Source organism: Brassica oleracea, chromosome C2 (genome assembly GCF_000695525.1).
Source record: "Brassica oleracea var. oleracea cultivar TO1000 chromosome C2, BOL, whole genome shotgun sequence".
Classification (NCBI taxonomy): Eukaryota; Viridiplantae; Streptophyta; class Magnoliopsida; order Brassicales; family Brassicaceae; genus Brassica; species Brassica oleracea.
In genome coordinates, this window is record NC_027749.1 from 14,068,427 (window position 1) to 14,081,762 (window position 13,336).

Consider the following 13,336-nt stretch of genomic DNA (forward strand, 5'->3'; position numbering starts at 1 on the left):
GATTTTACTTATGTTTTGGTTACAAAATAGGTATAAATCAAGTACTTTAAAACCGAAGAACCGGATGGAACCCAAAACCCGAAAGTACACCGGGTTGTACCGGTTCTTTGAAGATTTACTAACCCCGAACCGAACCCGATAAAACCCGAACCGGTCCCGAACCGAATTTTTATATAATCCGAATGGGGCTGATTTTGATAAACCCGAAAAACCGAGACCCGATTGGACAAAACCGAAACCCGATTGGGACCCCGAATGCCCAGGCCTACTTTATAACCTCCGATATAGATTTTTTTGCTCCAAAAAAGAAACTTCAAATTTAGAGTTTTAAGAAGTGAAACTTCATATTTGAAGTTTCATTTCTTAAAACTCTAAATTTGAAGTTTCACTTCTTAAAATTCTAAATTTGAAGTTTCATCTTTTTATTTTCATCTTGGTCCTTATAATTAATTATACATCATATTTATAATTTTGTTGTATTTTATCATTCATCTTTTTAATCTTTAATTTTTTTTTACATTTTAAATATTTCAATTTTTTTTAATTTAAATTTTACACATAAAATTAAAAAATGTTAAAATAATACTTATAATATTTTAAAAATAGAATTTGACAACAAGAATATTACACAAGAAACTTAATCAATTTTTTTTTAAGAAGATACATGAAGACATAATTATTACACAAATTTAAATATTACAACAACACTAATAGTCTAGTAAATTTGCTCTGTAACTTCTAAAATATTTTCCAAACAAATTTTGTGTAACTGAAAATAGAGCATTAAGAAAATAATTTTATGTAATAATATAGTATTTTGCTTGTAGTTTAATATTTAATTATTATATTTCTATTTATAATTTTATATTTTAGTGTAAGATTTTATTAATTAATATTACAATAATATATATATATATATATGCTAGTTATTTTATAAAAAAATTATGGATTTATATTAATTATGACAAATATAAAGACCATATTGTAAATTACAAATAATTTTGAAGTTAAATTTGAAGTTTTGCTTTTGGAGAATAACACATCGAAACTTCAAATATAGAGTTTTGCAAACTCTATAATAGAGAGTCCTTTTGGAAATGCTCTTAGGATGACCCTCAATTTTGTTTATCACAAATATAGCTCTCAATAATTAAAATAACCAAAATATGTTATTAAAAAGATAAATAAACACTTAGTTAAGTAATCTAAACTTATGGTTTAAGTTTTAGGGGTGGTGTTTTGAAGACGGCAATGGAGTTTAGGATTTTAAAAAATAATTAAATACTAAAAAATAAAAATAAAAATTTTAAAATAGTTCCAACAAAAAATTTCAGATTTCAAAATAAACTTCTGGAAAAAGATTTGAAAAATTAGAATTCAAAAACGTATTATTAGAAAATAATAGTAAACTTCTTTTATTGTTTATTTAAATAATTTTTTATATTTTAATCTATTAATAATAGCAATCCCAATTAATGTGAAAGACTATGAATTTCAATTAAGTTGAAGTATGTCTTTGTACAATTATTTGTTTCAAGAGTTGTGTATTAGTTAGTGTAAAAAGTTGTGTCTTTCCATTGTAAAAAAAAAATTAGTTTTTTAAAATAGTTAATGTGTTTTTCTATAATAAAATTATTCTTTGAAATGATGTGTATATTTGAAGTTTAGTATTTTAAAATAGTTAAGGTGTTTTTCAATAATAAAAGTGTTTTTAACTAATATGTCTATTCAAAATATATTTTGTAATAGTCTTATTTCAAAATAACTACCAATAAATTGAAAAGATATGACTATTCATATAGATTTTTGATTTTTTCTTTTAATAGTTAAAGTGTTTTTCTATAAAAAAATGTGTGATTTATGTTAAGAATTGTGTATTTTCATAAAAACTTGAAGAATCTTATCGGGTTGACTGCCCAAATCCTCTTCCACTTAACGAACCCGCACTGATCACCTCCAAACTACTGAACTCATAGAAAAAACCACCCAAATTATTTTAGAATACAAAAACGCCAAACCCTACCAACTAAACTAGGCCTGGGCGTTCGGGTACCCGTTGGAGTTCGGATCGAGGTTTTCGGATTTCGGTTCTTTTTTATAACACCTCCTAGACCTCATTCTAGTAAATTTACAAGTACGGGTCGGGTTCGGATATAACACATCGGGTACGGATCGGTTTTGTATCACATCATAGAACCCATAAAGTAACAATATATCTTTCAGATTTGGGTTATATCGGATTGGTTCGGATATACCCGAAATAAAATCTAAAATTTAAAAGCAAAACATAAGAAATATATACTTATGTATATATAATTAAGTATTTAAAGTAGTTATTTAAATTTTAAATACTTATTGTTAGATACAATATCAAAATAAATATGAAATTGAATATTTGAAGTATATATTTATGTTTCATATAATTATATTGTATATTATTTTGGACATTCGGAACGGTTTCCTTGGATATCTTTTCGGATTTTTTGATTTTTTCGGTTTTTCGGGTTACCCGTTCGGGTTCGGTTAATAACAGTTCGGGTTCGGATATGTTTTGTACCATCTTACAAGATCCATTCCGGTATTTTTTACATTTCGGACCGGGTACGGATCGAATTTTTCGGTTCGGGTTCGGTTCGGATTTCGGATTATGGATTTTATGCCCAGGCCTACACTAAACAATACACTCAAGAAAAAAAATTTTCTCTCACTTGAAATCTGGAAAGCATCATCTTCTTTATCTCTCTCACATTTTATTTGTTATTTTTTCCAAACCTCTGAACCCTCTCGCATTTCTAAATGTATTTCTTGAGACTCATCTTCATGCTCTGTTAGTTTCTGTCTTGATTTCCATTGGATTGTTAGACTTTTTAGTTGTTTATTTACTTCTAAAATGTATTGTGTTAGTGGAGGATGGTTCTTCGCTTTCCACCATTTAATGAGATGATAACATGATGATGACGAAGCATTATAAGAATGATTTTGTTGTTGTTGATTAATATAAATATCAACGAGGAAGAAAAGAAGAAATCCTTAAACAGTATGGGCATACATAATCTGAAATATTCTGAATATATATATATGTATATTTTTTTTAGAAGAAGATTTCACATGATGAAATGATCATTACACGGTTCTTGATGGCGGATTAGGACTAGGTCCCAATGGAAAGTACTCTTATTTGCTCCACTCCCAAAAAATATATTCTAACTACCCCATCCATTTTTTAACTATCCCATTCTCTTTCCCTTCCACCATTACCCTTTCATTATATCTTTTTTTTTAAATTTAAATAAAGAGGTAAATAAATTTGCGAATGGGTCCCACGTTTTTTTAATATTTGTTTATTTATTTAAAATCTGGGTCCCGCTCCTCGTTTTGTCCGTGCGATCAGCCCTTTTTTGTTTTTTTTTGCAATAATTAAAATTTCTCATTTCCTCTTTTTTCTTCATTAGTTCTTTGTTTTCCTTCTTTCTTTGCAATAATCTGGGTTCTACCTTCTCTTTCTTATCTATTCTTTTTTTTTTGTAATGAGTTCCCATTTTAATCATTATTAATTAAATTACTAACAAAAATGAAAATTATTATTTTGGCTTCCAATTTCTCAATTATCTCGTTCATATAAATGATTTCAAATTTAAAATATTGTATTCATTTATTTTAATATTCTATATTTATAACTGAATTAATAATTTATAAAATAATATCACCTCTGATTCTGAAAATATTATTTTCTCATAATATTGTTAAAATAGCTCACAAATCCTACTTTCTCTGATTTCCTTTATATTATGTATTTCAAAAATATTTCAATGAACAATTAATTTTAAAATAATTTTATAAAATATTTATAAAAATTTCGGTTATATAAGATTATTTCAAAAAACAAATATTCAATAAAATATGTATTTCAATAATATTTTAATCAAAAAGTATTAGCAAAAATAAATGTAATAAATGTATTTATTAAGACCATGAATGCATTTAAAACATGAAGCTCCAATATAAGAGAGTAAATCAACATGTGACGAAGAGATAGGAAAAACTTGAGATAGTATTTCAAAAATACAAATTTCCTAAACTATTTTTTTTATCTTTTATATAAAAGTATTCAAATTTAAAATAATTTATTTCATATTTTAAACAAGAAATAATTTCATAAATATTTATAAATTATTTCAGTAATATTTCAAAAAAATATATTTAGTAAAATATGTATTTCATAATATTTTAATTAACAATTGAATCCAAAATTAAATTAACAAATATTTATATCAATTTTGGTTATATAAAAAATTTAGTAAATATTTATATATATTAATTTTTCTAAAATAATTTTTTATCTCTTTTATATAAAAGAATTAAAAATTAAAATAATATTTTAATCAACAATTAATTTTCAAAAATTAATTTAATTAAATATTTATATAAATTAATTTTCTTTAACTAAAATTTTATTTCTTTTATATAAAAGAAATCAAATTTAAAATAATATATTCCTGATTTAAATCAAAAATTAATTTCAAAAATATTTATATCAATTATTTCAAAATTATTCATATAAATTACTTCAATAATATTTATATAGTTTATTTCAATAATATTAATAAAAAATTATATAAATTTTGGTTGCATAAAAATATTCCAAAAATACAAATTTAATAAAACTTATATTTCAGTATTATTTTAATAAACTACTATGTGTAATATGAACTACTAGAACTATTATGTGTAATATGAATTACTATGTACTACTTTGAACTACCTTGAACTACCTTAAAATACTTTGAATTACTATGTTTATGCATGTTTCTAAAAAACCTTAATATTCGTCTTATTGTTTATTTTTAGAAGGTGTATCTCATATATTACGTGATTATATATCCATATATGTGTTATTTGTCAAATTAGACATAAAATACTCTTAGTTACTCAAACTGATATAAAACTTCTCATTTCTATTCAAAATATCCTTATACTTCCATACTAATGTTTTGTTGGGAAGATCATAATGAGATGAATAACATAAAATACATATTTTTTGAAAATTTTTCCTGTCATTGTGTTATATACAACCTAGAAATGTTTAAATACATTGGTATTACTTATAAATTTGAATTTTTGACATGGTATTACTAATAAATATTGAATTTCGCAAAAATATTACTATGAAGAAGGAAATATTACTAAAACCTTGAGAACTACTAAGTGCAAATATTCAAGCATTTGTTAGACATAAAATATGGTTAATTTGTCACGTTTTAAATATGTTTTTTACATCTGATATTTTTTTTTCACGTTTCAGACATGTTTTTTTTTTAGTTTTGAAAATGTTTTAGACAAGTTTTTTCGTTGTAAAAAGACTGAAATTGCTAAAAATAAAATTTTTAGGTATATCGATATAAAAAAAATATGAAAATATGTTTAAGGATTATTTGATATTATTTAAATAATATTTAATCAGCAATTAATTTTAAAAATAATTTTTTTTAAACTAAAATGTTTATCCCTTTCAGGCATGTGATAAATATGTTTTACATGCTTATGTGCTAAAGATGTTTTACACGTTTTGAAGGTTTTATTTGTTTTAGTAATACCTAATAAGCTTAGTAGTTCAATAAATTTAAACATGTGTAAGCCATGTATTTTATGTTAAGACATGTTTTTGCCAACGAAATAACATAAGTATTTTGTATGTTCTAGTTATCTCTAATAAATCCAGTAGTCCATCTTATTTCTTTTGGCACATAGTAATATTTAACATTCTAGTTATCTAAACCTATTTCAAAACAACATAATACCAATTTTATACACAATATCCAAACTGGCATTGCAACAAACATAACAAAATTTCCTACACAATATTCTTAAATTACATATTTAAATTCTTAGTTAACACTCAGCCATTATATTACAAGCCTTTGTTCCTTATGTTCCATCCTTCTTTCTCTTTCTCTGCATCTTTAGAGAATCATGTTCTTAAGTTGTATTCTATCTTGCCAATTTGGTTAAAATCTGTTTGTGAGGCTGATATGTCTGTTGTAAACATGAACTCAGTTGGAAAATAAAAGTAGTAGTTGAACCAAAAAAAAAAAAAAAAATCAGTTTCAACTTCAGCTATAAAAAATGTAGAAAGTGGTATTTTCCTGTCGGCTTGAGGGAGTGCCCAAAGTGTACATGCACAACAACCGGGATAGAAACTCTCATTTTGCCATTTTAAAAATATATTTTAAAATGTAAGGTTGTAATTTTTTAACAAGTATGGAACAAATCCACTAAATTAGCAGGTGGAGGTTGGGTGATTCGTAACAAAAGAGTTGTGGTCCTTTGTCACAGTATAAGAGCTTTTAGCAATATTCATTCACTTGATGAGGCTATGCTTGTGCTGATAATTTGGGCTTTGGAGAGTACGGGAAGCCAGAGGATGTCTAACATTATTGTGGCGGGTGAGTTTACAGAAATGTTTGGAGCTGTCGAACACCCTCAAGTATGGCCTTCCTTCCTTCATCAAGCTGGAGAGATCGAGTTGGGACTATCCAAAATAGATGGCTGTCAGTTGTTGGTGGTAGCTAGTGAACAAAAGATAGAGGCTACTTCCATTGCACAAAGTGTGACTAAACAGGGTCTGGTGAGATCCTATGTTTAAAATGGTCATCTTCTCTGGGCTTTTGAATTTTTCGTCAATGAAAGCTGCAACCTCTGTTATTCTAATTTTTTGGGATTAGGGGCGGGTATGGATGTTGGTTTATCATGCTTTGTCTGATTTTTTGGTGTAAGTATGGGCGATAATCAGTTGTAGGTTTTCTGTTAATCTTGTATGCTGCAGTTTTAGAGTTGGTATGTATTGGTTGGATTCTCAATTATCGATGGAAATTCAATGAAATTTTTTTAAAACATTATGTAGACTAGGGTCCTAATTTGTAAATTTAAAAATATAATTATCTTTTAGGGGAAAAATATGTGAGCACAAGGCCTATCTAATATATTAATTTATGGTTCTATTTTTATCTACTATTAAAAACTCATAATAGGATCACTTAAAGAATTAGCTAATATGACATATTTGATTATTTAAATTAATAATAAACCAACTAAAAATTTAATTTTTATTTTTTTTTAATTATAAACAAATTTGTTGAGAAAAAATCTAACAAAATCTTAATTACAAATTTAAATATTTTTATAAATAACACATTAATAAATTATTAATAAAATATTATTATAAATCTGTTTTAACTAAAATTTTATTATAAAGCAAGAAAATAAAAATTCTATACTAATTTGTTATAAATTCTATAATTATATTCTATATTATATATAAATAGTAGTGCTATATGACTTAACTATGAATTTTCTTATTAAATAGGTAAATTAAATATGTATATATATATATAAATATATATTAAAATTTTCATTTAAATAAATTATCACTCATCAGTATAATAGGTTAAAATTCGTAAACTATATAATTTTTTATACGAAAATAAATGTATTAACATATGTTAAACTTTTATATCTACACCTATATATTTTGTTTTTATTTATTTTGACACTCTCAAAAATATATTGTATAAAAAAAGTTATATACAAAAATATAATAGTATATAATAACCTTTAGTTCATATATTATTTTAAAAATTATGTTATTAGTAAACTATAAAATTTTAGTAATTCATTTAAAATATTAATGACAAAATAAAATTAGAACTATAAATTTATTTTTATTTTAATTATAAAAAATCTGTTGAAAAAATTATTAAAATTATTGCCAAAACTAAATAGTTTTTATAAATTAATATATTAATGTAGTAACAAAAACAAATTAAAAATTCATGTATTGTTCCAAACTCAAAAAGTTGTGAAATTTTAAAAAGTTTTCTCTACAAAATATAAAATTTTGAAAATAAATATTCAACTCAAAATGATAATATTTCAAATTTTACAAAAGATAAAATCATGGATAATAAATGATAACTTTTTGAAATGCACCACGAAAAAACTTACTATATATGTTGTAAAAATTAAAAAAATCTAATATTTTGAAGTCTTGATTTAAAAAAAAAACTTAATATCATAACATCCAAAGAGTATCTTATATCAATAAAATTTACTAAACTAATAGATATTACTATGTATAAAATTTATTAAAACAAAGGGCTATATTATTTAAACAGAATAATGTTTTTACTTATAAATTCCGTAAAATACTAAAACGATATACGTTAAAGTATATTTTCTTAAACACAACATGTAAATATAAAATATCTTAAACATATTTATTTTCTATAATATAAATAAATAAAATTTAAAAATATATTATATGCAAAATGTATAAATTAAAGAAAAAACATATTTTGAAAGAAGTTCTCTATTTGATTATTTCATATTGTTATTTTATTATATCTAACTCGAATATATAACACTAAAATATAGATTATATATTTAAATATTTTTAATAATATCAAATACATTTATTAAATGGAAAATATTTTCGCGGACGTGGAGATGAAAATCAGTACTAATTTATTTAAAACGGGGTTGATGCCACTAGATTAGTTAGAAAACACATTGTATAATGTGCTTACACATTAGCAACTGATCCATTGTATCAACATAATCATGACGTATAAATAACGTTTAAGCGAAGATTCTCTTAGGTTCAGTTTTCGTGTAGATTTGTACCGATTGAATTGGAGTCGGTTTAAATTGATTTGGTTCATTTTCTCACTCGATGCCTCTGCGAAAACAACAGAGATTTCATACGATCTTCTTTGCAAAATAATCGAATTAAAGAACGTAGTAGTCGATCCCCGTGACCGGAAATGATGCTGGATCTGGGTCCGTTCTCAGAGGAGAAGTTCGATGCGAAGCGGTGGGTTAACTCGTCGTGCCAAGCGCGCCACCCACAGGACTCGCTCGAGAGACAGCTCGTGGATCTGGAAATGAAGCTCCAGATCGCCTCCGAGGAGATCGGAGCGTCTCTCGAAGAGCAGAGCGGAGGCGCCCTCCTCCGTGTGCCTCGCGCCACTCGCGACGTGTTGCGACTCCGTGATGACGCGGTGTCTCTCCGTAGTTCAGTCGCCGGAATCCTCCAGAAACTCAAGAAGGTTCTTCGCACTATGCTTACTTGATCTGAGCTTTCGTTTAGGTCGATGATGAGTTGTTTGAAAATGATGGTTGCAGGCAGAGGGATCTTCCGCGGATTGTATAGCTACACTTGCTAGAGTGGACTGTGTCAAACAGAGAATGGAGGCTGCCTTCAAAACTTTACAGGTCTGTAAAGCGTTGTGGATCCATAATCAGGGGGCCGGGCCGGGCTGGCCCTGAGAATACTGGTGGTTCTAAGCGATTTATTAAAGATTTCAATGAAGCCAGTGTTTTTTTATAAACTTTCTAGGCTATTTATTAAAGATTTCAATAAATTCTTTTTTAAATAAATTTGGAGGCATGTAATTTGGTCTTTTAAATCCGATGTTTATGCCCAGGATCTGCGCTGTCCATAATGTAAACAGTTTGAAATTTGAGTCTCTTCTCTCTGGTATATGGACAGGATGCTGCTGGGTTGACTCAGTTAAGCTCGACGGTCGAGGATGTTTTTGCTAGTGGCGATCTTCCTCGTGCTGCTGAAACTCTTGCCAGCATGAGAAATTGCTTGTCTGCTGTTGGAGAGGTAGTTAAAAATACCAATTTGAGTTTTAGTCATTTGTCCTCACTCACTCAGCTCCGGTTTTTTATCAACAGGTTGCAGAATTTGCTAATGTTAGGAAGCAACTAGAGCTGTTGGAGGATAGGTTGGAGGCAATGGTGCAGCCACGTCTTACTGATGCATTGACATATCACAAGGTTTGGAATTCATATACCTAGAGAACCCAAATAGTTTAGGTTGTTGCTATTCTAGGAATGAAAGGCTTTCTCCGAATTTTGTAGGTTGATGTTGCCCAAGATTTGCGCGGGATTCTCATCCGGATTGGGAGATTCAAGTCTCTGGAGTTGCAATATTCAAAAGTTCGTCTAAAGCCAATAAAACAACTCTGGGATGATTTCGACACTAAGCAAAGAGCTAACAAGCTTGCCAGTGAGAGAAGTGAAACCCAAAGGTTGTCTAGTGGCGATGAGTTTCAGTTGACATCAACTCAGACATCCTTTGCCAGTTGGCTACCAAGCTTTTACGACGAGTTGCTACTCTATCTTGAGCAGGAATGGAAATGGTAACCGTGTACTCTTTTTTTGCTTACTGTTACTAGATATATTTACCCAATTAGGAAAGTGTGTCAGACCTTCATGCCTAGTTATGTGATTGTCTCCTAAGTATCAAGTCACTGTAGTTCGTTATTGTTTCCATGATTGTTCAGGTGTATGGTTGCCTTCCCTGATGATTATATGACTCTCGTCCCAAAGCTGTTGGTTGAGACCATGGGAGTACTTGGGGCTAGTTTTGCTTCTCGTCTTAACCTTGCAACAGGAGATGCTGTTCCTGAAACTAAAACACTCACCAAAGGTTGGATATGATGTCAGTACATTTGGATTATCAGAGTTTCCTTCTTAATCTAGTATTTTTACCCGGATGGATTTGGAGTACTTGCTAGCTAGGTGGTTTTACTCTACTGTCCTAATAATTTGCTAGATATGATGTCACTGCATTTAGATTACAGATTTTCCTTCTTAGTCTATTCCTTTTACCCAGATATTTTTGGGTTACTTTGCTAGATTGGTCAACGAGGATCAGTTTCTTCTGCCTTGACATGAAACTGTTTTCCGTTATTCTTGTCTGGTTTGTTATTTTTGTGTACAATAGCCAACGATATAAATCTGTGAATTTGCTAGAGAGGTTGGAGGAAAATCTGAATTTTTATCTAAACAAGTTATTGAACCATATCATTCAGTAATTGCAATTTCCCAAACAGTCATGCATTCTTTGTGAAATGACAAGAGTACGTTACTTCTTATGTTTTTTTTTGAACAGGTGTGATGGATGTATCATCCGGCGACTTACCCAAGGGTATTAATATACAGACCAAGCATCTTGAGGCCCTTATTGACCTGCACAACGTAACTGGGTCCTTTGCAAGAAATGTTCAGCACCTGTTTGCCGAATCTGAACTTAGAGTCTTAATAGATACGCTGAAGGCCGTGTACTCACCCTTTGAATCGTTTAAGCAAAAGTAAGTTTTGATGTTATGTAGTTCTCTAGTTTCCCACGTCTGTCCATTTCCAGCACTTATGAATTTTCTCATGTTTCGATGGCTCTTCAAGGCTGCTTGTGACATTAGAATTGATCATGCTTTAGGTATGGGAAGATGGAACGTGCTATTTTGTCCTCTGAGATCGCAGTTGTGGATCTGAGAGGGGCCGTTACACGTGGTGTTGGGGCTCAAGGAATTGAACTCAGCGAGACAGTGCGTAGGATGGAAGAGTCTATCCCCCAAGTTGTTGTTCTTCTTCAAGCTGCGGTTGAGAGGTGTATCGGCTTCACTGGCGGCTCAGAGGCAGACGAGCTGATACTTGCACTAGATGACATAATGCTGCAGTATATCTCCATGCTTCAGGAAACACTCAAATCTTTGAGAGCTGTGTTTGGAGTAGATGGTACAGGTGATGGAGTTAGCTCAGAGAAAAGGGAGAGCTCTCGCAAGATGGACTTGTCTTCAAATGAAGAATGGTCCATTGTCCAGGGAGCTCTACAGATACTTACTGTATCGGATTGTCTTACGAGCAGGTCTTCAGTATTTGAAGCTTCTTTGAGAGCCACTCTAGCTAGACTGAACTCCAGCCTGTCTATTTCATTATTTGGCACAAATTTGGATCAGAACCTGTCACATTTGACAAGTGAACAAACAGCTGGAGATTTGTCTATGGCTGGACGAGCTTCCCTGGAGGTAGCAGCTATTCGATTGGTTGATGTTCCGGAGAAGGCTCGCAAACTCCTAAACCTGTTGGAGCAGGTACTTGAAAAGCAGAACATAGATTCTCAGTTTACCGTACATTATTCATGAGTAATCGTTTCTTGTTCCCTTTGTTTTGTTGCAGTCCAAAGATCCAAGGTTCCATGCACTGCCTTTGGCGTCTCAGAGAGTCGCTGCATTTGCCGATACTGTCAACGAACTTGTGTATGACATCCTCATATCAAAAGTCAGGCAACGACTAGGGGAAGTATCTCGCCTACCAATCTGGTCTTCATCTGAGGAACAGACCGCTTTTCCGCTACCAAGCTTCAGTTCATACCCTCAGTCTTATGTCACAAGCGTTGGAGAATACCTCCTGACTTTGCCTCAGCAGCTTGAGCCTCTAGCTGAAGGAATCTCAACCAATGGCGATTCGAACAACGAGGACGCACAGTTTTTTGCCACCGAGTGGATGTTCAAGGTCAGTCTAACTTTTTTTTTGCTAAAGTCTCAGCCTCGTAATCGCAATAGACTAACCATTGAAATAAAAATAAACAGGTAGCAGAAGGTGCGACGGCTCTGTATGTGGAGCAGCTGAGAGGAATCGAATACATTTCAGACCGAGGAGCACAACAACTGTCTGTAGATATAGAGTACTTGAGCAATGTGCTTTTGGCTTTGTCCATGCCGATTCCGCCTGTGCTGGCAACTTTCCAGACGTGTTTGGCTACACCAAGAGATGAGCTCAAAGATGTGATGAAATCAGAAGCTGGTAGTGAACTTGATTTCCCTACGGCTAATCTTGTCTGTAAGATGCGTCGTATCAGTTTCGATTAGTCTCTCAATTTGGAGGTCCATACTCGTCTACGAGACTAAGCTAACAAATCGGTTCGGCCGTATTGAAAGTTTTGATGCTATATAAGAGGACTAGTTTCACATTTCGTAGTAAAAAGGTTCAAATTAATGTTATCAAGATAAAAATACTTTTTCATGTGTAGAATATTTCTCTTAATTATTTTTTTTTTAAACTCAATTCTTCTGTTTTATATATTTAAAACAAGTTATATTATGGAATACAATGCAATGTCTATCATGAAACGTTAGTAGAATTTCCAACAGTGTGATTTAAACGGTTGGTTTGTAAATAAAATCTCATATGTATATAAACAAAAGCTTGAAGTTTATCTTTATCAAAATTTCAATATAACTAATTAAACATTTAACTACTAGGTGTTTTGTCTGCGTTAATTATTTTGTGAATATTTATTAATATGTTTATTATCAATTTAAACACTACCATGACAAAAAAAAAACTGAGCATCATATTTATATAAAATAGATACCTTTTTATTGCATAAAATTAAAAATTCTGAAATAATGTAATATTATGGAAAATCTGTATTCAATATATTTACTTTGTTTTTAATCATTTTATATATCATCATTCATCAAGATGT

At 29.9% G+C, this 13,336-nt stretch overlaps 1 protein-coding gene across 1 annotated transcript; it reads left to right on the forward strand.

The window, feature by feature from the left end:
- The first annotated feature begins 8,658 nt into the window (after nucleotides 1-8,658).
- Nucleotides 8,659-12,972, forward strand: LOC106327703 (conserved oligomeric Golgi complex subunit 7-like). Its single transcript, XM_013765937.1, has 10 exons — nucleotides 8,659-9,104; nucleotides 9,181-9,270; nucleotides 9,548-9,667; nucleotides 9,739-9,840; nucleotides 9,925-10,205; nucleotides 10,350-10,495; nucleotides 10,961-11,159; nucleotides 11,285-11,939; nucleotides 12,025-12,360; nucleotides 12,438-12,972. Exons 1-10 carry the CDS (start codon nucleotides 8,820-8,822, stop codon nucleotides 12,714-12,716), a joined length of 2,493 nt encoding a protein of 830 aa, XP_013621391.1. The 5' UTR covers nucleotides 8,659-8,819; the 3' UTR covers nucleotides 12,717-12,972.
- The last annotated feature ends 364 nt before the right edge of the window (nucleotides 12,973-13,336 follow it).